At 39.0% G+C, this 22,942-nt stretch overlaps 1 protein-coding gene across 1 annotated transcript in view; it reads left to right on the forward strand.

Annotated features, from left to right (window-relative positions):
* EFHC2 (EF-hand domain containing 2) overlaps positions 1-22,942 on the forward strand; it is a 194,440-nt gene that overhangs the window by 71,729 nt on the left and 99,769 nt on the right. Inside the window, exon 4 of the mRNA XM_081125862.1 lies at positions 22,160-22,383. Within this exon, the coding sequence (XP_080981988.1) occupies positions 22,160-22,383 (224 nt within the window). The remainder of the gene's footprint in view (positions 1-22,159; positions 22,384-22,942) is intronic.

Below are 22,942 nucleotides of genomic sequence, written 5' to 3' on the forward strand. Positions count from 1 at the left end.
GAGAAAGATGTCCTCTGTGGTATGTGGGAATGACTCAGCATAGGGATCCAGATGGTCACCCTCTGAGCTCCATCTCCAGAGCCTGAAACCCCTGATTCTTCTCACGTCACTATAGTCCAGTATGCACTTCCTCTGCTGTAGCCCAAGGTGAGTGGCTGCCCATGAAACTTTGTGTGTTGGCTCTTTAAGAGGGTGACTGCTTTCCAGCCATCTCTCCCTGGCAGATGGAAATCCTGCTGCTTTTCACAGCCAGATGTTATGTGGGCACCTTTCTCAGTTATGGTGCTCTTGCCTGGGAAGCCCAGACTGGGGTTAGGCCCCAAAGTTCTCAGTGGGAAACCCCCACAGCTGAGATATCCCTCCAGAACTTCAGCTGCTGCCTGTGGGATCCTAGCCAGCCTTCTTGTGCCTCTGCACTTTCTACCAGTCTTTATGCTGTCTCTGTTTTGCCTCCTTGGTTATGAGGGTGCTCTCCATCTAGTCTTCAGTTGGTTATTTAGGATGGTTTTTCTCTATTTTAGTTGTAATTCCAGTTTAGTCCTGGGAGACTGTCAGTGTAGCTTCTCCTCAATCTGCCACCATCTTGGAATCTCTGCGCCCTATTGTTTTAATTGAGTCTCGAGTGCTGTTGCCCATTCATGGGTAGAGTTAACCCTCAGGCTGGTTGACTATAAGGATAGATGTAGTTCACTTTGCACGAGTAGCTGTTCAAAGATACCGCCTGAAGCAGAGTTGTTCCCAGCATGTTCAGGTGCCCACTAGAGTCCCCCTTTGCTTGCGCCATTTGTGTGGCTAGTTGGCTCAAGCTCTGATGAGGTTTGAAGCCTACCAGTATTTGTGTTGGTGCTGGGCCCACTTGGAATGAGGTTCCAGTGTAGGTCAGTGTTAGACGTTGTGTGTAACTGGTCTTGGGCTTCCTCTCTGGAGCTCCCACACTATTTGCTGATTGTGGCTTTGTCTGCTGACCTTGGTGTGCATGGGAGGTGCAAAGATTTGTACAAGGTTGGGCTTCTTGCAGCTCTGAGCTTGGAGCAAATCAGTAAAAGGTATAAGGCTCTCACAAGTTGGAGTTCATCTGTTGGCTTCTCTGCCACCCTCTGAGGTTGCCTATACTTCCTTCAGGGCCTTTTGAAGAAAGATTGTAGAGTGGGCCTAAGCTGGACATGCCCCACTGTCCCTTCTACCTGGTGCAAGCTTGGTAGTGCAGGGCTACCAGGTCAGGAGGACAGGACTAGTGGGTCCCTTACTTGGAGGCACTGTGGTCAGGCACTCAATGGGGAGAATGTAGATCATTCCAGAGACATACCATTAAGCCTCTGCTAAAGTCTCTAACTGTAGCTTCCCCAGGAGGAGTGTACCATTGGTTCAGGTCAGGTGCAGCCAACTGTCCTCACTGTAGGAGTAAGCTCAGCAGGGTGGGGGTCACCAGGACTTGGGAAAACAGATTAAGACAGTCCTCCATTGGTGGTGGTGCTGGTGGAGACTGTGGGAGGGGAGCAAGCTCTGTACCTCTTCTGAGTTGCGTAGCTGTGCCTGCTCCAGTCCCAGATCAGTCTCTAAGGGAGATGTGCTCCCAAGGTCCCAGTTCTGAGCAGTGTTCGAAGGGTCTTTTTAGGATCCAAACTTAGGAAACATAATGAAAAGTGGCAATTCCCAATGTACATTCATTCACTAAGAAATACCTGCCTCTAGACTTGGATGTACCCTAGGTCTACAATGTTACTAAAATGAACTCAAAATACTTAATTCTGGGAAGTGAATTCCTAAAAACTAAATTAGTGGTATGAGCAAAGATCTAAAGCAAATCCCAACTGAGTGAAATTAAAACACGTTAAGCGTAAAGGGATCTATCATCATTTTGATCTAAATCACAGGGAAATGTTAGAAAGTTAAGGCTTACAGAGTGTAATCAGATAGCAGGGCCTTTAAAAATTGGAAGAAGGATGTAAAATATCAAGATAAGGAAGAACTTAAAAGCAGGCATCTGATAACTGGACATCTGCCCAATTTGAGGAAGTTTAGAAGGTAAAAATCTAAAGATTTAAAGGGCAAATATAGTGTTTTTGTTATTTTTCCATTTTGTGGCATTATTTTTATTTTATACCCTGATGATCTTAAGTGTTCTTCAATATGTGCCAAAGACATGGCATCCTGTCCATTTCTTTGATATTCCAGGGCAAATTCCTGCTGGTGGAGTTTCTGTCATTTATCATGGAAGACTATAAACACAGAAATTATCAATGAATAGAAATTTCAACTCCCAAAAGACACTGTTGTGAGATCCCACAAATATATTATTGAAAGCTCTCATGTGCATCTATACATTTCAAATGGCCCATATTAGTTTTCTGATTAACATGGAATTGTGACTTTGGATTTCTTGTTATTAAAATTTTTTAATTTAGTGTTAGTCCTGCCTCGTCTTTCCAACCCATGGATGGCCAGGACTGTTTTTGTTACCACAAAAAAATTTCTGAAAACCATCTAGTGAGTGAAGTGTGGAAGCTAAGATAAGACAGAGTGTGGGGGTCTAGGATATGCAGGCTCCTAAGGAAAGAGCCACTTCATCATCTCCCGTTCCTTTTCATAGTTGCTGACAGTTCTCCCTATTTCTATCCTGTTTTGCCTATGAAACTCCCTACTTCCTTCACTTACTAAATTTGTGGCTTTAGTACAGTGAGATGCAGTTCATTTCAACTCTGGAAAGTAATGGTATTTTCTTGGAGCTTTAAAACCCAGGTTCAAGATCTTTTTCTGCCATCTGTTGAAGCGTGACCTTAGGCAGGTCACTTAACTACTCTCTGCTTTGGTTTTCTTATCCATAAACTGAATATTTATATTTTATGCATTGTCTGCCTCATGGGATTATTGAAGATTAAATGAGAAAATGTATATGAAAACATATCTTAGGGCCATGATGATTATGATGATGATTATTATTTGAAAGCTCTGTAGGTGGGCTAGTTCTTCCCACCTAGAAAAATATAGCATTCCTATTCAAAATCTTACTGAACAGAGATCAGCACTAACTTGCTTATTTGAATTTTTATAATGAAGTGCAAATGCAAGATAGATGGAATTTCTGAAGAAGTGCCTGGCTACTGAATAAATCTTACATACTTTTAAAAACTGTCACAATATAAGTATTTCTAAATTTTTTTAATTCTCACCTGAGGATTTTTTTCCCATTGCTTTTCAGAGAGAGTGGAAGGGAGAGAAACATCAATGTGAGAGAGACACATTGACTGGTTGCCTCCTGCATGTGCTCTGAGCCTGCGACCAAGGTATGTGCCCTTGGCCAGAATCACACACTCGACCCTTAAGTCTGCGAACCGACACTCTAACTACTGAGCCAAGCTGGACAGGGCACAGTATAAGTATTTTTAAAGAGGTGTATAATGGTTCCTGAAAATACTTGAAATACCCATGCTTTTATAGATGTGTAAGTATGTAATTTGTTTTAAATGTCTAATCTTGAATGATTAATTTGCATACTGTTTTCAGTGGCATGAATTAAAGGCTAGTTGAAATGTAATTTTTTTTGCAGGAAAATTATATCATCTTTTATGTAGTACATTTAAAAATATTTTAGGCCAGTTCTAATTTTATAGTTTTATTATGTTAATTTAATGTACCAAGTAATTAAAAATGCTACAAAGAAAAGAAGATGAAAATGATTTTAGTAAATTATCTTTCAACAGAGTGAAAAGATGATTAGTAGAATAATGGAACAGAGCTCAACACAGTTCCTGGCACATAAATATATTCATTAAATGCTCCCTAATAAATTGTAATGAATAATTAATGAGTATTTCTAGACTTGGGAAAAGGCGCCATTCTCAGTGCTATATAAAATATGAAGAAGATCACTTGACATCTTTATACTGAAGCATGCTCATACAGAGATCATTCAAGCCAATTTTTCTTGATCCATTAGAGCCTCAGTTTGCTCTTGTCTTTTCTCTTTACTTTTGAAGTAGATTCTCAGGCCTAAGTTAGTTAAAGATGTTGAGATACATTTCTCCATGGGTATCTTGCATTTCTGTAGGTCTTGCAAGCAGAGGCACAGACTGCGCTCTGTTCTGGGATATCTCTCCAAGGATGTTTACATAGCAAACAGCTTTGGAAGAAGAAGATAGTTTCTCCATCTGGAACAAGTTACAGATTTGCTCATATCCTTGGAAAACAGAGGTGGTGTCTCCTTCCATAACAAAGCGCAGGCATGCTTACTGTCCAGTCTAATAAAAGTAATGTCTCCCTCTGAGACAAAAGGCAGGAATGATTGTTTCCCATTATAAAATATTTGAGTTTCCTAAGCTCAGGGTTCCGCTCCTGTAATGTAACCCACCATGTGTATAGGACCTTGTTGTATCACCTGTGGGAATTGAGGCTCAGGAAACTGGTGCAAAAAGTGCTGATGTTGTCGCTGCTGGCATTGCTGTTTGGTTTATTTATAACCAAAGCATCTCAAGATTGCTGCAGTTATTGGGGGTCTTTTGTGGTTCCATATAAATTTTAGAATTATTTGTTTTAGTTCTGTGAAAAACTCCATTGGTATTTTGAGAGGAATTGTATTGAATTTGTAGATTTCTTTGGGTAGTTTGGACATTTTAATGATGTTAATTCTTCTTATCCATTAACACGGTATATGCTTTCATTTATTTGTACCTTTAATTTCTTTCTTCAGTGTCTTATAATTTTCTGAGTATAGGTCATTTACATCCCTGGTTAAATTTATTTTTAGGTATTTTTTATGCAACTGTAAATGGGATCATTTTCTTAGTTTATCTTACTGACAGTTCATTATTGCTGTATAAAAATGCAACTGATTTTGGAATCTTTATTTTGTATCCTTCTACTTTACTGAATCATTTATTATGTCTTCTAACTTTTTAGTGGGTTCTTTTGGGCGCTCTATATATAGTAGATGTCATCTGCAGACCATGACAGTTTTACTTCTTTATTTCCAATTTGGATGCATTTTATTTCTTCTTTTTGTCTGATTACTGTGGCTAAGACATGCAGTACTATGTTGAATAAGGGTGGTAAGTTTATTCCCATTGAGTATGATGTTAGCTGTGGGTTTGTCATATATGGCATTTATTATATGATAGGTTTCCTCTATTCTCATTTTGCTGACAGTTTTTATCAGAAATCAGTGCTAGATTTTGTCAAATGCTTTTTCTGCATCTAATGATATGATCTCGTGCTTATTATCCTTGATTTTGTTTATGTGGTGAATCATGTCAGTTGATTTGCTGATATTGAACCATCTTTGCATCCCATGAGTGAATCCCACTTGATCACAGTGTATGATCTTTTATTCTATTTTTATTTTTTTAATTTAATTTTTTAAAAATTTTATTTTTGTTTAAATATTACAGATGTCCCTTTTTCTCCCCCAAGGACCCGTTCCAAGCCGACCCATCGCCCTCCCCAGTCCCTCTCCACACCATTGACCATGTCCTTGGGTTGTGCATATATGCATATAAATTCTTCGGTTACTCTCTCTCCCTCCACCCACCCGCCCTCCTCCATCCCTCTGACATTTGTCAGATTGATCTATGCTTCCATGTCATTGAATCTATTTTGTTCATCTGTTTATTAAGTTCTTTAGATTCCACATATAAGCGAGACCATGTGATGTTTTTTTTTCTCTGCCTGGCTTATTTCACTTAGCATAATTTTCTCCAGGTCCATCAATACTGTCCCAAAGGGTACGAGATTCTTCTCCTTTATAGCTGCGTAATATTCCATGGTGTATATGTCCCACAGGTTTTTTTATCCACTCATCTACTGATGGGCACTTGGGCTGTTTCCAGAACTTAGTTATTGTGAACTGTGCTGCTATGAACATAGGGTTACATATATTCTTTCTGATTAATGTTTCAGGATTCTTAGGATACATTCCAAGGAGTGGAATCACTGGGTAAAAAGGAAGCTCCATTTAAAATTTTTTCGGGAAGCTCCACACTGTTTTACATAGTGTTTGCACCAGTCTGCATTCCCACCAGCAGTGTACTAGAGTTCCCTTTCTCCACATCCTTGCCAGCAGGAGTCGTTTGTTGATTTGTTGATGGGAGCCATTCTGACAGGTGTGAAGTGATACCTCATTGTGGTTTTAATTTGCATCTCTCTGATGATTAGTAACATTGAGCATTTTCTCATGTGTCTCTTGGCCATCTGTATGTCCTCTTTGGAGAAGTATCTGTTCAGGTACTTTGCCCATTTCTTAATTGGGTTGTCTTCCTCTTGCTGAGTGCTATGAGTTCTTTATACACTTTGGAAATTACCCCCTTATCAGATACATCCTTGGCAAATATGTTTTCCCAGACCACGGGGTTTCTTTGTATTTTAAAGCTGTTTCATTTTGCTGTGCAGAAGCTTTTGAGTTTGATGTAGTCCCATATGTTTATTGTTTCTTGTTTCTCTTGCCCTAGGAGATGTATCAGTGAAAATTCCACTAAGTGGGATGTCTGTGACTTTACTGTCTATGTTTTCTTCCAGGATTTTTATAGCTCCGTGACTTACATTTAAGTCTTTTACCCATTTTGAGTTTATTGTTGTGTATGGTGAAAGTTGGTGGTCTAGTTTCATTTTTTTGCATGTATCTGTCCAATTTTCCCAGCACCACTTACTGAAGAGACTGTCTTTACTCCATTGTATGCTCTTGCCTCCTTTGTCAAATATTAACTGACCATAATGGCGTAGGTCTATTTCTGGGGTCTCTGTTCTGTTCCATTGATCTATATGCCTGTTGTTGTACCAATAGCAGGCCGTTTTGATTACAATGGCTTTGTAATACAGTTTGAAATCAGGTAATATGATCCCTCCCACTCTGTTCTTTATCGATGGCTACAGCTATTTGGGGTCCTTTTTGGTTCCATATAAATTTTCAAAATGTTTGTTCTAGGTCTGTGAAGTATGCTGTTGGTATTTTAATAGGAATTGCATTGAATTTATAAATTGCTTTGGGTAGTATGGACATTTTAATGATATTAATTCTTCCAATCCATGAGCATGATATATTCTTCCACTTGTTTAAATCTTCCTCTATTTCTTTTTTCAGTGTCACGTAGTTTTCCAAGTACAGGTATTTTACATCCTCGGTTAAGTTTATTCCTAGGTATCTTATTTTATTAGTTGCAATGGTAAATGGTATTGCTTTTTTAGTTTCTCTCTCTGAAAGTTCATTGTTGATGTATAAGAATGCCACTGATTTCGGTATGTTGATTTTGTATCCAGCTACCTTGCCAAATTCATTTATCAAATCTAGTAGTACTTTGATGGAGTCTTTAGGGTTTTCTATGTACAATATCATGTCATCTGCAAATAATGACAGTTTTCCTTCCTCCTTTCCAATTGGGATACGTTTTATGTTTTCTTCCTGTCTGATGGCTGTGGCTAGGACTTCCAGTACTATGTTGAATAAGAGTGGTGAAAGTGGACATCCTTGTCTTTTTCTTGTTTTTAATGGAAATGGTTTTAGTTTTTGCCCATTGAGTATGATGTTGGCTGTAGGTCTTTCATACATGGCCTTTATTATGTTGAGGTATGATCCCTCTATTCCCACTTTGCTGAGAGTTTTTATCAGAAATGGGTGCTGAATTTTGTTGAATGCTTTTTCTGAGCCTATTGATATGATCATATGATTTTTGTCCTTCATTCTGTTTATGTGATGTATCACATTGATTGATTTGTGGATGTTGTACCAGCCTGGCATCCCCGGAATAAATCTCACTTGGTCATGTTGTATGATCTTTTTAATGTATTGCTGGATCTGGTTTGCTAGTATTTTAGTGAGAATTTTAGCATCTATGTTCATCAGAGATATTGGCCTGTAATTTTGTTTCTTTGTAGTGTCTATCTGGTTTGGGGATTAGGATGATGCTGGCCTCATAAATAGAGCTTGGGAGTTTTCCCTCCTCTTGAATTTTCTGGAATAGTTTGAATCGAATAGGTTAATTCTTCTTTGAATGTTTCTTAAAACTCGCCTGTAAATCCATTTGGTCCAGGACTTTTGTTTGCTGGGAGTTTTTTGATTACTGCTTCAATTTCATTAGTTGTTATTGGCGTATTCAGGTTTTCTGCCTCTTCTTGATTCAGCTTTGGAAGCTTGTATGCTTCTAGGAATTTGTCCATTTCCCCCATGTTGTCCAATTTGTTGGCATATACTTGCTCATAGTATTTTCTTACAATCCTTTGTATTTCCGTTGGGTCAGTTGTTATATCCCCTCTTTCATTTCTGATTTTATTTATTTGGGTCCTCTCTCTTTGTTTCTTAGTGAGTCTGGCTAAAGGTTCATCAATCTTATTTATCTTTTCAAAGAACCAGCTCTTGGTTTCACTGATTTTTTGTATTGTTTTTTTAGACTCTATGTCATTAATCTCTGCTCTGATTTTTATTATTTCCTTCCTTCTACCTCCTTGGGGCTTTTCTTGCTGTTCTCATTGTAGTTCTTTTAGTTGTTGTGTTAGATGGTTCATTAGATCTTTTTCTTATTTCTTGAGATACGCCTGTAATGCTATGAATTTTCCTCTCAGGACTGCTTTCGCCGTGTCCCATAGATTTTCGGTTCTTGACTTTTAATTTTCGTTACTTTCCATGAAGTGTTTGATTTCTTCCTTGATCTCATTGGTAACCCATTCATTGTCTAATAACATGCTGTTTAGCCTCCATGTGTTTGAATATTTTTGAGTTTTTTTTATAGTGGTTGATTTCTAGTTTTATGGCACTGTGCTCTGAGAATATGCTTGATATGATTTCAGTCTTCTTATATTTGTAGATACTTGCTTTGTGCCTTAAACTGTGGTCTGTTTTTAAGAATGTTCTATGTGCACTTGAGAAGAATGTGTATTCTGTTGCTTTGGGATGAAATGTTCTGTAAATGTCAATTAAATCCATTAGGTCTAGTGAGTCATTTAAGGTATGTGTTTCCCTTTTGATTTTTTGTCTTGATCATCTGTCCATTGCTGACAGTGGGGTGTTAAAGTCCCCCACTATGATTGTGTTGCTGTCAATCTCCCCCTTAAAGTCCCACAAGAAATTTTTTATATATTTAGGTGCTCCTATATTGTGTGTATAAATGTTTATAAGGGTTATTTCCTCCTGTTTGATCCCTTCAGTATTATGTAGTGACCATCTTTGTCTCTTGTTATGGTCTTTATTTTGAAGTCTATTTTGTCAGAAATAAGTATTGCTATTCCAGCTTTCTTTTCCTTTCCATTTGCATGGAATATTTTACTCCATCCCTTCATTTTTAGCCTTTGTGAGTCTTTTGCTCTCAGTGGGTCTCTTGTATACAGCATATATTTGGGTCCTGTTTTCTTATCCATTCAGCTACCCTATGTCTTTTGATTTGACCATTTATTCCATTTACATTTAAGGTTACTATTGATATAAAGTTATTTATTGCCATTTTTCCACTTTATGATGATGTACATTTCTTTCACTCTTTCTTCTTCTTCTTTAAGCAGTCCTTTTAACATTTCTTGCAGTGCTGGTTTGGTGTATTGAACTCCTTTAGCTTTTCGTGTCTGGGAAGCTCTTTATTTCACCTTCAATTTTAAATGATAGCCTTGCTGAATAAAGCAGTCTTGGTTGCATGTTCTTGCTTTTCATTACTTTGAGAACTTCATGCCACTCTCTTCTGGCCTGAAGAGCTTCTCTTGAGAAATCAGCTGTCAGCCTTTTGGGGTTTCCCTTGTAGGTCACTGCTTGTCTCTCTCTTGCAGCCCTTAATATTTTCTCTTTGTCCTTGACATTTGCCATTTTGATTATGATGTGTCTTGGAGTGGGTCTCTTTGGGTCCCTCTTGTTTGGAACCCTCTGTGCTTCCTGAACTTGTGTGGCTTTCTCTCTCGCCAGCCTAGGGAAGTTTTCTATCATTATTTCCTCCACCTAGTTCTCTATCCCTCGCTCTCTTTCCTCCCCCTCTGGTACTCCTATAATGCAAATGTTGTTTCACTTCATGTTGTCCCAAAGCTCCCTTAGACTATCCTCATGCTTTTTGAGTGTTTTTTTTCCCTGCTCTGATTGATTTTTTTCTACCTTGTCTTCTAAGTCACTTATTCTATCTTCTGCTTCATTGAGCCTGCTTTTAATTCCTTCCAGTGCATTATTGATATCATATACAGCATTCTTTATTTCTGTCTGATTTTTGTTTATGTTATGTATCTCTTTTTTCATGTTTTCCTTAATGTCCTCGATCTTATCTTCTGTAGCCTTGTTTTTCTCTTTAAGTTCCTGAAACATCTTCATCATCAATACTCTGAACTCTGTTTCTGATAACTTGCTTAACTCCATCTCATCAAAGACTTCTTCTGGCAGTGTTTCCTTTTCTTTAATTTGGTGGTTGTTTCTCTGTCTCTCCATTTTGGTAGGTCTTAGTGTTTGTATCTATATATTAGATATATTTGCTGTCTCCCAGTCTTGTGGGATGGGATTTGTCTTCTGGGTCCAGGGTAGCCCAGAGCTTTGTTTACCTTATACTTCTGAGCTCTTTGTTCTATGCGTGTCCCTCTTGTGGATGTCCCTTTTGTGGTTTCTTTATGTTCTTCTGTTGTCACTGGGTCTAGATTGTCATTGTTCAGTCTTTGGGAGGACCCTCCTCTCACGTTGGCTAACTGTGTCTCAACCCCAACCTCATCGTGTAAGCTGTTGTATGGTTTCTGGCAAGGCAGGACAATATACAACTAAACTTCCAGGAAACAAGAGGTATCTTACAAAATATCTTCACAGTCACAATGAAAACAACCCACGTGAAAGTAGAGCTGGGAGAGGGGAGAGTGAAGAGAGAACACACACACACACACAAAATGCTTAAAAAAAAGAACGAGAGAAAGAAAAGTAACGCTTAGAGAGAGAGATGTATGTTGTTAATAAACTAAAATGTAAAAAATAGAGAAGCTACTGGGAGATAATAGAAGCAGAGAAAAGATCTGAAAGAAGGGCCAGCAAAAAATTAAGGGAGAGAATCGGAATAGGATAATAGTTGAAAAGGAGAAAATAAAAGTACAATAAAGAGAATAAGAGAAACTATCAGTTGAACAAAAAGGCAGGAAAATAGAAGGGAGGATTACAAAAGAACGAAAGAAAAGAAGAAAAAGACAAAAGAAAAAGAAAAAAAAGTTATGCCAATGGATCGAGAGGAGGGAGAGATATAGCCCAGGCAGGAAGGGATTCTGGTAAGAGATTTGGTGGAAACTATAGAGGAAAGCAGTAAACTTCGTTATAATGATGAAGTCCCAGTCATTAAGCAGGGATATCAATAAAGTCTTGATAGTAGAAGCAAGAATAAAACAAAACAAAGCAAATAAACAAAACTAAAAACAAGCTAAGGAAGACAAAATTGTTTTATAAAAAAAAAATTTAGTTAAACATGTTTTTTTTTAAAAATTAAAAAAAAATTATGATAAAATTTAAAAAAGAAGAAAAAACAAATTTTCCCCCTTTCTCTTCTTCCTAAGGAAAAAAGAGAAAAAACAAATAAACAAACAAACAAGCAAACAAAAAAACCCCCCAAAAACAAAACAAAAAAGAACAAGAGAAAAAGACAGTCAATCATGTGAGTTTCTTTTGGGCATCTTGTGTTGTCTGAGGCTCAATGTTTTGTGTGCTGATTTCAGTTCTCCTGTGAGGTACTTGTTTATCACTCAATGTAGGGAGCTGTCTAGGTTTGGCTCTGGTGTCCTTAGGTAGATGGTTGATCTGAGGCTCTCTGTGGACCACCTCCTCTTGTCAGGTATTTTGTAACCTTGTAGTAGCCTGGTCTAGCTCCAGAGTCTTCTGTAGAGTCTTTAGGGTGCAGGATGGCTAGTGTAGCTCAGGGTATCATCAAAACCCTTATAGGTTTTGCTGTTAGGCACTCACTGTGAGGGAGTTAGCCTCTGCTCCACAGCCAGCTCCTCAGTCCCTACCCTGTCCTCTGATTCTAGTTTCCCATGCACTGGCCTGCTGCAGTTTCAGATTGATTTCAGCCTGTTGCGTTTTCTCTATGGGCCATTTCAGCAGCCTGGGCTCAGTGGGTTCGATTAAAAAAACATTCTGGTGAGCCCTTTGCCTGTCCAGGCCCCAGCAGGGGTTTTCAGCGTTTCCTCCAGTTCCCAAACAACAGTCCCTGAGAGTCTTATTCTTTCGATGACCTCCTGTGAGCTGCCCTCCCTTCCCCCTCAGGCCTGTGCCCTGTGGGGGTGTCTGGTGCCTCAGTGAGCTGGACCAGCCCCTGTCCTGTTGGGGGGCAGTGCTCCTGGCTGCAGGAGAGGCAGGCAGGCTCCGCCCCTCCCTGCTCAGCTCTGGTTGACTGGTCGCACTGCCTACCCCTCAGACAGTCAACTGAGCAGACCCCAATCCCAGCCTCTGCTGGTCTGTCAGTGCAGTGCATGCTGGGAAGGTGGGAGCCAGTTCCGGAGTCAGAGGCACAAAGGCAGAAAGCAACACACAGGTAGAGAGTCTGCCGGGCAAGGTCCCCCCGCCCGTGCTCCAAGGCCCTCAGCGGGAGGGGACCCAAAGTCAGCTCCACGTAGCTCCCTGCACTGCTGATCTCAGCAAACCTGGGTCAGCTCCACACTCCACCACGGCGCCCCTCAGGGCTGGTCACCCATCGCAGCCTCTCCGCACCAGGAGCTCATGGCGGGAGGGCTTCTCCCCTCCCCCGTGCCACGCAGATTCAGTGCTTTCTGGGGCTCAACACAATGCCCCACAGGGAGGCAGAGGGTCCCTGTGTGCGGCTGCTCAGTGCAATCTTCTGGTCCCTTACCAGTCTGGTGCCACACACTTTGGGACAGCCCTTCCTATGATTGGCACACTGAGCATTAGAAGCTGGTTGTGGCCGCCACTAGAAGCTTTGTCTCGCTAGGAAGGCACCGTCCTCTCCTCATGGACTCACTGCTCCCCTGGGTCCCTCTGCCCTGTACGCGGGGCGCTCCTTCCCCTCTTGTCGCTCCGGGTATGGGGTCCCCGCTTTTGGATGCCATTCGCACTCCCGCGTGGCAGGAGTTTTGCAGCCTCCAAGCCTCAGGCTCGGAGCCCAGCACAGGCTTCAGGAGGGATCCCCCTTCCTGCACCCCCCTCTCTTACTGGACTCCGTGATGTGTCTTCAGTGCTCCCCACTCGCACTCCGTCCACTCAGGTATGTTTCTCTGTTTTTTCCAAGCTGCCTACATAGGATTTTAGGAGGAAATCGAGTCTGTGGCTGGGAGCAGGGGCGCTGTGCTGCTGCTCATAGGGCCGCCATCTTCCCCCTGTATGATCTTTTGAATGTATTCCTAAATTGAGTTCACTAATATTTCGTTGAAGACTTTTATATGTGTTCATCAGGAATATTGGCCTATAATTTCTTTTCTTTGTGGTGTCTTTTTCTGGTTTTGGAATTAGGATAATGCTGGCTTTGTAAAAAGAATTTGGGAGTCTTCCCTCTTCTTGAATTATTTTGTAATAGTTTGAGAAGGATAGGTGTTAGTTCTTCCTTGAATGTTTAGTAAAATTCACCTGTGAAGCCATCGGGCCCAGGACTTTTGTTTGTCGGGAGTTTTCAAATTACTGCTTCAATTTCTTTGGTTGTACTCTGTTCAGATTTTTTGTTTTTCTTGATTCAGTCTTAGAAAGTTATAAGTTTCTAGGAATTTATTTTGTCCAAATTGTCCCATTTGTTGGCATATGATGGTTCATAGTATATTCTTATGATCCTTTATATTTCTGTGATGCCAGTTATTTCTCTTTCATTTTTGATTTCATTTATTTGGATTCTCTCATTCTTTTTATGGATAAGTCTGGCTAAAGGTTTATCAATCTTGTTTATTTTTTGAAAGAACATGCTCTTGGTTTCATTAATCTTTATATTTTTTTAGATTGTATTTCATTTATTTCTGCTCTGATTTTTCTAATTTCATTTCTTCTACTCACTTTGAGCTTTATCTGTTGTTCTTTTTCTAGTTCCTGTAGGTGTAAGGTTAGATTGTTTATTTGAGATTTGTCTTCTTTCTTTTGTAGGCCTGTATTGCTATGAATTTCCCTGTTAAGACTGCTTTCCATCTGTGCCATAGATTTTGGGTTGCTGTGTTTTCATTTTCATTTGTCTCAAGGTGTCTTTATTTTTTTAATATTTTATTTTCTTTTTTTCCTGAAAACCCTATGTTACTATAAGTGTGGTTTTTTTTTCATTTCTTCTACTTTTAGATTGAATTAAAAAAATTCTGTTTCTTTAAATTCTTTTTTTAAAGCGCTATATGTATTTTAATTTAAAAAAAATTTCTTTATTGCTGAAAGTATTACAGATATCCCCCATTTTTTCTCCTTTTATCCCCTCCACACTGCATCACCCCCAACCTCTCAGGCCTTCACCACACTATTGCCTGTGTCCATAAGTTATGTATATATGCATATAAATTTTTGGATTAATCTCTCCCCACCCACTCCCCCTCCCCTGCCTTCCCACTGAGATTCATCAGTCCGTTCCATGCTTCTTTGTCTCTGGATCTTTCTTGTTCCTCAGTCTGTCTTGTTTATTATATTCCACATATGAGTCAGATCATGTGAAACTGAATCAGGAAGAATCAGAAAACGTGAATAATCTAATAACTGATGAAATCAAAGAGTGATAAAAAAAATCTCCCAGCAAATAAAAACCCTGGTCTAGACTGCTTCACAGGGGAGCTATCTAATTCTTTAAGTTATAGGACTAAATAGTTAACTAAAAATTTTTCTTGCTTTTTGAGGTAGGCCTGCAGTGCTATGAACTTCCCTCTTAGGACTGCTTTTGTTGTGTCCCATAGATTTTGGGTTGTTGTGTGTGCATTTTCATTTGTTTCCAGGAAGGTTTTGATTTCTTCCTTGATCTTATTGGTAACCCTTTCATTGTTTAATAATATGTTATTTAGCCTCCTTGTGTTTGAATGTTTTTGAGTGTTTTTACTGTAGTTGATCTCTAATTTCATGCCCTTGTGATCTGAGATTCTTGATATGATTTCAGTCTTCTTGACCTTGCAGTGACTGGTTTTGTGTCCTAACATGTGGTCTATCTTTGAGAATGACCAGTGTACCCTTGAGAGGAATGTATATTCTGCAACTTTGGGGTGAAATGTTTTGTAATTACCAATTAAATCCATCTGATCTAGTGTGCCATTTAGTCACTGTTTCTGTGTGAACTTTTTGTCTGGAAGATCTATCCAGTGAAGACAGTGGATATTAAAGTCCATGACTATGACTGTATTGCTGTTGATCTCTCCCTTGAAGTCCTTAAGGTTATTATTGATAGGTCCTTATTTATTGCCATTTTAATTTTTTTATGCCTATGTTCCTCTCTATATTTTGTCTTATTATTCCAGCAGTCCCTTTAACATTTCTTGCAGTGCTTCTCTTTCTACTTTTAATTACAGCAGTCCCTTTAACATTTCCTGCAATGCTAGTTTGGTGTTGATAAACTCCTTTAGTCTTTTTTTGTCTGGGAAGCTCTTTATTTCACCATTTATTTTGAATGATAGCCTTGCTGGACAGAGTAGCCTTGGTTTCAGATCCTTGTTTTGTATTACCTTGAATACTTCATGCCATTCCCTTATGGCCTGTAAAGTTTCTGATGAGAAGTCAGCTGATAGCCTCTTGGGAGCTCCTTTGTAGGTAAGAGATTGCTTTTCTCTAGCTACCTTTAAGACTCTCTTTTTGTCTTGAATTTTTGGCATTTTAATTATGATGAGTCTAGGCGCGTCCCTCTTTGGATTCTTCTTGCTTGGGACTCTCTGTGCCTCCTGAACTTGTGTGACTTTTCCCTTCACCAGGTTAGGGAAATTTTCTGCCACTGTTTCTCCAAACAGGTTCTCTAATCCTTGCTTATTTTTGACCTCCTCTGGCACTCCCATGATATGAATATTGTTACGTTTCATGTTGTCCCACAGCTCCCTTAGACTGTCCTCCTGTTTTTCAATTGTTTTTTCTTTTTGGATCTCTGATTGAGTGATTTTTTTCTACCCTTACTTCTAATTCATTGATCCTATCCTCAGCTTCCTCTAATCTGCTGTTTATTCCTTCCATTGTAGTCTTTCTTTCTGCTATGTCATTCTTCATTTCCTTCATAGTTTCCATATCTTTTTTCATCCTGTTGAGCATCCTTACAATGAGCATTCTGAACTTTTTATCTGATGGATTTCTTATCTCCATTTGAATTAACTTTTTTTCTAGAGACTTTTCTTGTTCTTTCATTTGGGGCTTATTTTTTTGTTTCCCCATTTTGGCTGCCTATTTGAGTTTGTTTCTATGTATTAGTTAGTCCTGCTAGGACTCTCAGTCATTTAGGATGGTCTCTTGTTCAGTCCAATGTCAGGTACTGTTTGAGCATTGGCTCTTTAAGAGGGTGCCTGCATTTCCATCCATCTCTCTCTGGCAGACAGAAATCCAGCTGACTTTTACAGCCAGATGTTATTTGGGCACCTTTCTCAGTACTGGTGCTCTGGGCTGGGAAGCCCAGCCTAAGGTTTATTCCCCAGAGTCCTCAGTGTGAACCCCCTGCAGCTGAGATTTTCCTCTGGATCTTCAGCTGCTGCCTGTGAGAATCCGGCCAGCCCTCTTACACCTCTGCACTTCCTACCAGTCTATGTGGTCTCCACTTTTCCTCCTTGGTTATGAGGTTACTCTCCAGGTCATCTTCAGTTGCAGTTGATTATTGAGGATGGTCTTTCTATATTTTAGTTGTAATTCCAGTTTGGTCCTGGATGAATGTCAGTGTAGCTTTCACTTAGTTGGCCACCATCTTTAATCCTCCTCAAGGTATCTTTTGATTTCTTCCTTGATCTCATTGTTACCTTATTCATTGTTTAGTAACATGTTATTTAGCCTCCATTTATTTGTGTGTTTTTCAGTTTTTCCCCCCTGTAATTGGTTTCTAGTTTTGTACCACTGTGGTCAGAGAAGATGCTTGATATGATTCAATATTTTTAAATTTGTTGAGTTTTCTTTTGTGGCCTATCATGTGGTCTATCCTAGAAAATCTTCCATGTCCACTTAAAAAGTGCTGCTTTGCATGTTTGTAAACAATGAATAGGTTACCAAAGAGATCAAGAAAGAAATCAAAACTTCCTGGAAACATGAAAATGAACATTCAACAACCCCAAATCTATGGGACACAATGAAAGCAGTCCTGAGAGGGAAGTTCATAGCTCTATAGTCCTACCTCTAAAAACAAGAAAAACTTCTAATAGACTTTCTAACCCTAGAACTCAACGACTTAGAAAGAGAACAACAAGAAAAGCCCAGAGTAAGTACAAGGAAGGAAGTAAAGATCAGACCAGAAATAAATAACATAGAGACTAAGAAAACAATATAAAAGATCAATGAAACCAAGAGCTGGTTCTTTGAAAAGATAAACAAGATTGATAAACCTTTAGTCAGACTCATCAGGAAACAAAGAGAGGACCCAAATAAACAAAATCAGGAATGAAAGAGGTGAAATAACAATGGACCCAACAGAAATACAAAGGATTGTAATAAAATACTATGAAAAACTATATGCCACCAAGCTGGACAACTTGGGATGAATTAGACAAATTCCTAGAAAACTATAACCTTCGAAAACTCAATCAGGAAGCGTCAGAAAACCTGAAGAGACCGATAACTACTGATGAATTTGAAGCAGTAATCAAAGGGCTCCCAGCACACAAAATCCCTGGCCTGGATGGCTTCACAAGGGAGTTTTACCAAACATTGAAAGAAGAATTAACACCTATCCTCCTCAAACTATTTCAGAAAATCCAAGAGGAAAGAACACTTCCAAACTCTTTTTATGAGGCCAGCATTAGCCTAATTCCAAAACCAGGTAAAGACACTACAAAGAAAGAGAATTACAGGCTAATATCCCTGATGAATGTAGATGCTAAAATCCTCAACAAAATATTAACAAATCAGATCCAGCAATATATTAAAAAGATCATACACCATGACCAAGTGGGATTTATGTCAGGGATGGAAGGCTCGTATAATATTCACAGATCAATAAAAGTCATACATCACATAAACAGATTGAAAGACAAAAATCACATGATCATATCAATAGATGCAGAAAAAGCATTAGAGAAAATCGAATACTCATTTTTGATAAAAAATCTCAGCAAGGTGGGAATAGAGGGATCACACCTCAACATAATAAAGCCATATATGACAAACCTACAGCCAACATCATAATCGATGGGCAAAAACTAAAACCATTTCCTCGAAGAACAGGAACAAAACAGGTGTGTCCACTTTCAGCACTCTTATTCAACATAGTACTGGAAGTCCTAGCCATAGCAAATCATCATAAAAAGCATCCAAATTGGAAAGGAAGATGCAAAACTGTCATTATTTGCAGATGACATGATATTGTACATAGAAAATCCTGAATAGTCTCCACCAAAAAGCTACTAGATTTAATAAATAAATTTAACAGTGTAATAGGATACAAAATTGACACCCAGAAATCAATAGTATTTTTATACACCAATAATGAACTCTCAGAAAGAGAAACTAAAAAAAGAATCCCATTTACCATTGCAACTAAAACAGTAAGATACCTAGAAATAAACTTAACCAAAGATATAAAAGACCTGCACTTGGAAAACTACAAGACACTGAAAAAAGAAATAGAGGAAGATATAAACAAATGGAAAAATACACCATGTTCATGGATTAGAAGAATTAACATCTTTAAAATTTCCATACTACTTAAAGCAATCTCTAGAATCAGTGCAGTTCCTATTAAAATACCAACAGCATATTTCACAGATCTAGAACCAATACTCCAAAAACTTATATGGAACCATAAAAGACCTCAAATAACCATGGCAATCTTGAGAAAGAAGAACAAAGTTAGAGGGATGACATTACCAGATATCAAGTTATACTACAAAGCCACTATAATCAAAACAGCCTGGTACTGGCACAAGAACAGACATATAGATCAGTGGAACAGAACAGAGAACCCAGAAGTTAACCCAAGCCATTATGGTCAATTAATATTTGACAAAGGAGGCAAGAACATACAATGGAGTAAAGACAGTCTTTTCAATAAATGATGTTGGGAAAATTGGACAGGTACATGCAAATAATGAAACTATTCCACCAACCTACACCATATACAAAAGTAAATTCAAAATGCGTTAATGACTTAAATGTAAGACATGAAACCATAAAAATCCTAGAGGAAAACATTGGAAGCAAAATCTTAGACATCTCTTGTAGCAATACGTTTCCTGATACATCTCCTAGGGCAAAGGAAACAGAGAAAATAAAGAAATGGGAGTACATCAAAATAAAAAGCTTCTGCACAGCAAAGAAACCATCAATGAAATGAAAAGGGAACCCACTGTATTGGAGAACATATTTTCCAATGACATAAAGGGTTAATATCCAAAATATAGAAGGAACTCATACAACTTAACAAAAGGAAGACAAACAATCCAATTTAAAAATGGGCAAAGGACCCAAATAGACACTTCTCCAAAGAAGACATACAGATGGCTAAGAGACCTATGAAAAAATGCTCAACGTCGCTAATCATCAGAGAGATGCAAATTAAAACCACAATGAGGTATCACTTCACGCCGGTCAAAATGGGTACCATCAGCAAGTCAACAAACTACAAGTGCTGGCGAGGGTGTGGAGAAGAGGGCACCCTAGTACATTGCTGGTGGGAATGCAGACCGGTGCAGCCACTATGCAAAGCAGTTTGGAGTTTCGTCAAAAGATTAAAAATTGACCCAGTGATCCCTCTTCTAGGAATATGTTCTAAGAAACCCGAAACTCTGATCACAAAGAACTTATGCACCCCTTTGTTCATAGCAGCGCAATTTACAATACCTAAGATCTGGAAACAGCCCAAGTGCCCATTCATAGATGAGTGGATAAAAAAGTTGTGGCACATTTACGCTGTGGAATGCTATGCCGCTGTAAAAAAAAAAAAAAAAAAGGATCTTTTATCCTTTGGGACAGCATGGAGGGAACTAGAAAGTATTATGCTAAATGAAATAAGCCAGTCAGAGAAAGACTAGTACCATGTGATCTCACTTATATGTGGAATATAATACACAAAATAAACTGATTAACAAAATGGTTCCAGAGACATAGAAGCATGGAACAGACTGAAGGATCTCAGAAGGAAGGTGGGGAGGAGAAAGTGGGCTGGGAGATATTAATCAAAGAGCTTATAAGCATAACCCATGGACACAGTTGCTGGTGTGGTAAAGGCCTGGTAGTAGAGTGGATGTAGGGTGTAGGGGATCAATGGACGTAAAAAGGGGACATCTGTAATATTTTCAACAATAAAGATAAACTTAAAAAACAAAAAAACAAAAATAAAACAAAAAAAATAATTGCTTATGTGTTTTACACAATTGTTTTGATAGTAAGCTATAAAAATGCAACAAAAATTTATCAATTATATTCTATACCTCCTTTTTCAAGTCATAAAATTATGAATAAACCCTATTTGTGTTACTATGAAGTAAAAAAGTGCTGCTTTGGGGTAAAATGCTCTGAAAATATCAATTAAATCCTTCTGGTCTTGTATATCATTTAAGTCAACTGTTTCCTTGTTAATTTTCTGTCTGGAAGATCTATCTATTGATGTCCTTGGGATGTTAAAGTACCCTATTGTGACTGCTAGTGTTGATCTCTCAGTTATGTCCATCAAGACTTGCTTTATGTATTTAGATGCTCCTATGCTGGGTGCATAAATGTTTACAAGGGTTATAATACTCTTGTTGGATTGATTTTTTTATCATTATGTGAAGTCCTTCTTTGTTTTTTATTATAACCTATGTTTTAAAGTCTATTTTGTCTGATACAAATATTGCTATAAGAATTGGGACATTTTGAATTTATGCAGGATTCCCCTAAAGTACTTTCTCTTATACCCTACTGTGTCAGGGAATATAGAATCTGTTCTCAGTATGCTTGTAGTAAGTACCAGACCAAGAACTAAACACGCAATTAAAATAGTGTGGCTGGAGCTACTATAGAGGGAATCACAGGAAGCTATAGGGACACATAGGTGTGTCTAATTCTCTTGAAGGCAGTGGGTTGGGTTGGGAGCATCTTAAAAAAATACTGAAAATGTTTCTAAGATTCAATATAAAGCACTAATATTGAGTATTTTAAAAAGTATATGGAAGTGACAGTTTTACAAAATGTCACCATTTCTTAAGGTATTTTAGAGGGATGAAAGAGAAGTATCATTAAATGAGACCTTTGCAATTTGAAACCGAAAACCTGAATTGGTTGTACATCAAAACCAAACACATATTAACATTACAGTATATGCACACATACTCCGCTTGATTTGATCTTAAAGGCACAACTTCCTATCTCAAATCCTGCCTATTTATAATACCAAATGCTTAATCAAAGAAGCAAAGGAATCTTTTCTATAAAAGTTTTTAGATGTCGCCAGATCTGTCTGGTCATTAATCACACTGCTGGTGTCACATTGACCTTAGCGGCTTCAGTCTTGAATGGCAGGGCACACACAGGTGCAGCCCTTCAAATGGTGAGGATGTGAAAACTACATCTGGCATGGGAAGCTCACACATAGCCCTCCTACTCAGTTCAAGTGGATTTCTTACAGAAAATGCCATTTAAGGTGGTTGGTGCTCACACCATTAAAGTTGTCCTCTCTGCCTTCCTCCACAGTGTCCTTTCAGAGACCTCCCACACCCTCCTCCTCTCACAGCTTAGAACATAAGACCTGAAGGGGCACCCAGAAGCTGGGAAGGAAAAGGCATCATCATAAGCTGTTGCCATGGCGAACTTAATGCCTTTTTTAGTGCATTCACATTGAGTGCTAGTGGGTGAATGTGACCATTCTTCTGGGAAAAGGCGTGATGGCAGGGTCTGGTGCATTAGGTCACTCTGTTTATATCCCCCTTCCACTCTAGTCTTTATGGTTTATTAAAGTTCTTCCCTAGTACCACTTAGGCAATTCTAATAACACATAAGACTGGTCTAATAACTCTGGACCTCAGAAGTCTCAGCTTCCTCTGGCTTCCTCAGAGATTGAACATATTAATGCTGCCTCCAAGAACCAGCCCTTTGCCCAGATCACTGTTATGGGGAAGCATTTGGGGCTATGACTGAGATGTGCTGTGACCTCTCCCTTGTTAGCTGCGTGATGAAACAATTGTATTTTATTTCACGCCATAGGGACTTTTATCCGGCGTCATCGGATTCCTCTCCCACCTCCTGATGATGGTCAGTTTTATACTGTGTATTGTTTCAATATCGACATAGACATTGTCTTTTATGGCCGGACTTTCAAGATTTATGACTGTGATGCATTCACAAAAAACTTTTTGAAGAAAATAGGAATCAAATTAAATCCCCCAGGACAGTGTCCAGAAGATCCTTACACGAAGATGCGGAGAGAGGTAAGAAGTTGATACAACCGTGAGTCCTTTTCTTCAGAATGAGAATCCCTTCAGGGAGTCAATAGAGGGTATTGGTACTTCTGAGGCAGATGTGAAAGAACTTTTGGGCTGTAGTTGCTGGAGTTGTCCTCTTTCACCTTTGGGCTGGAGGGAATGCTCAATGCTAGGAAGTCTCACTCACTGCCCCTGGCCACACTTTTCTCCATGGAGAGTCTCCTTTCTTGGCAGTAGGAGTCTTCAGTGAGTTGCCAACATGGGATAATTTCTAAGAGCCCACAGTTGGTTTTGTGGTCACTGAAAGCAGACCCACACTTACCTGGCTTGTCTTTTCCCATTTTACTTCCCTAACTCTGGGAAAAATCTTTGCTTCTTTTTTATGGATTTACGGAACCAAGCTTTGGGTACACCTTTTCCCTTTTCTCTTCTTCCTTGGGACTCCCAGCTTCCCTTATGGCGTCATCAGACACAGATGTCTGGGGGAGTGAGAAGGGCCACGATTTTTATGTATCCCCATTATGAAAGGAAAGTCTGACCCCAATTAGTGTAGAGAGGAAAGAAT

This window comes from Miniopterus schreibersii, assembly GCF_964146895.1.
Source record: "Miniopterus schreibersii genome assembly, chromosome: X".
In the NCBI taxonomy this organism is placed as follows: Eukaryota; Metazoa; Chordata; class Mammalia; order Chiroptera; family Miniopteridae; genus Miniopterus; species Miniopterus schreibersii.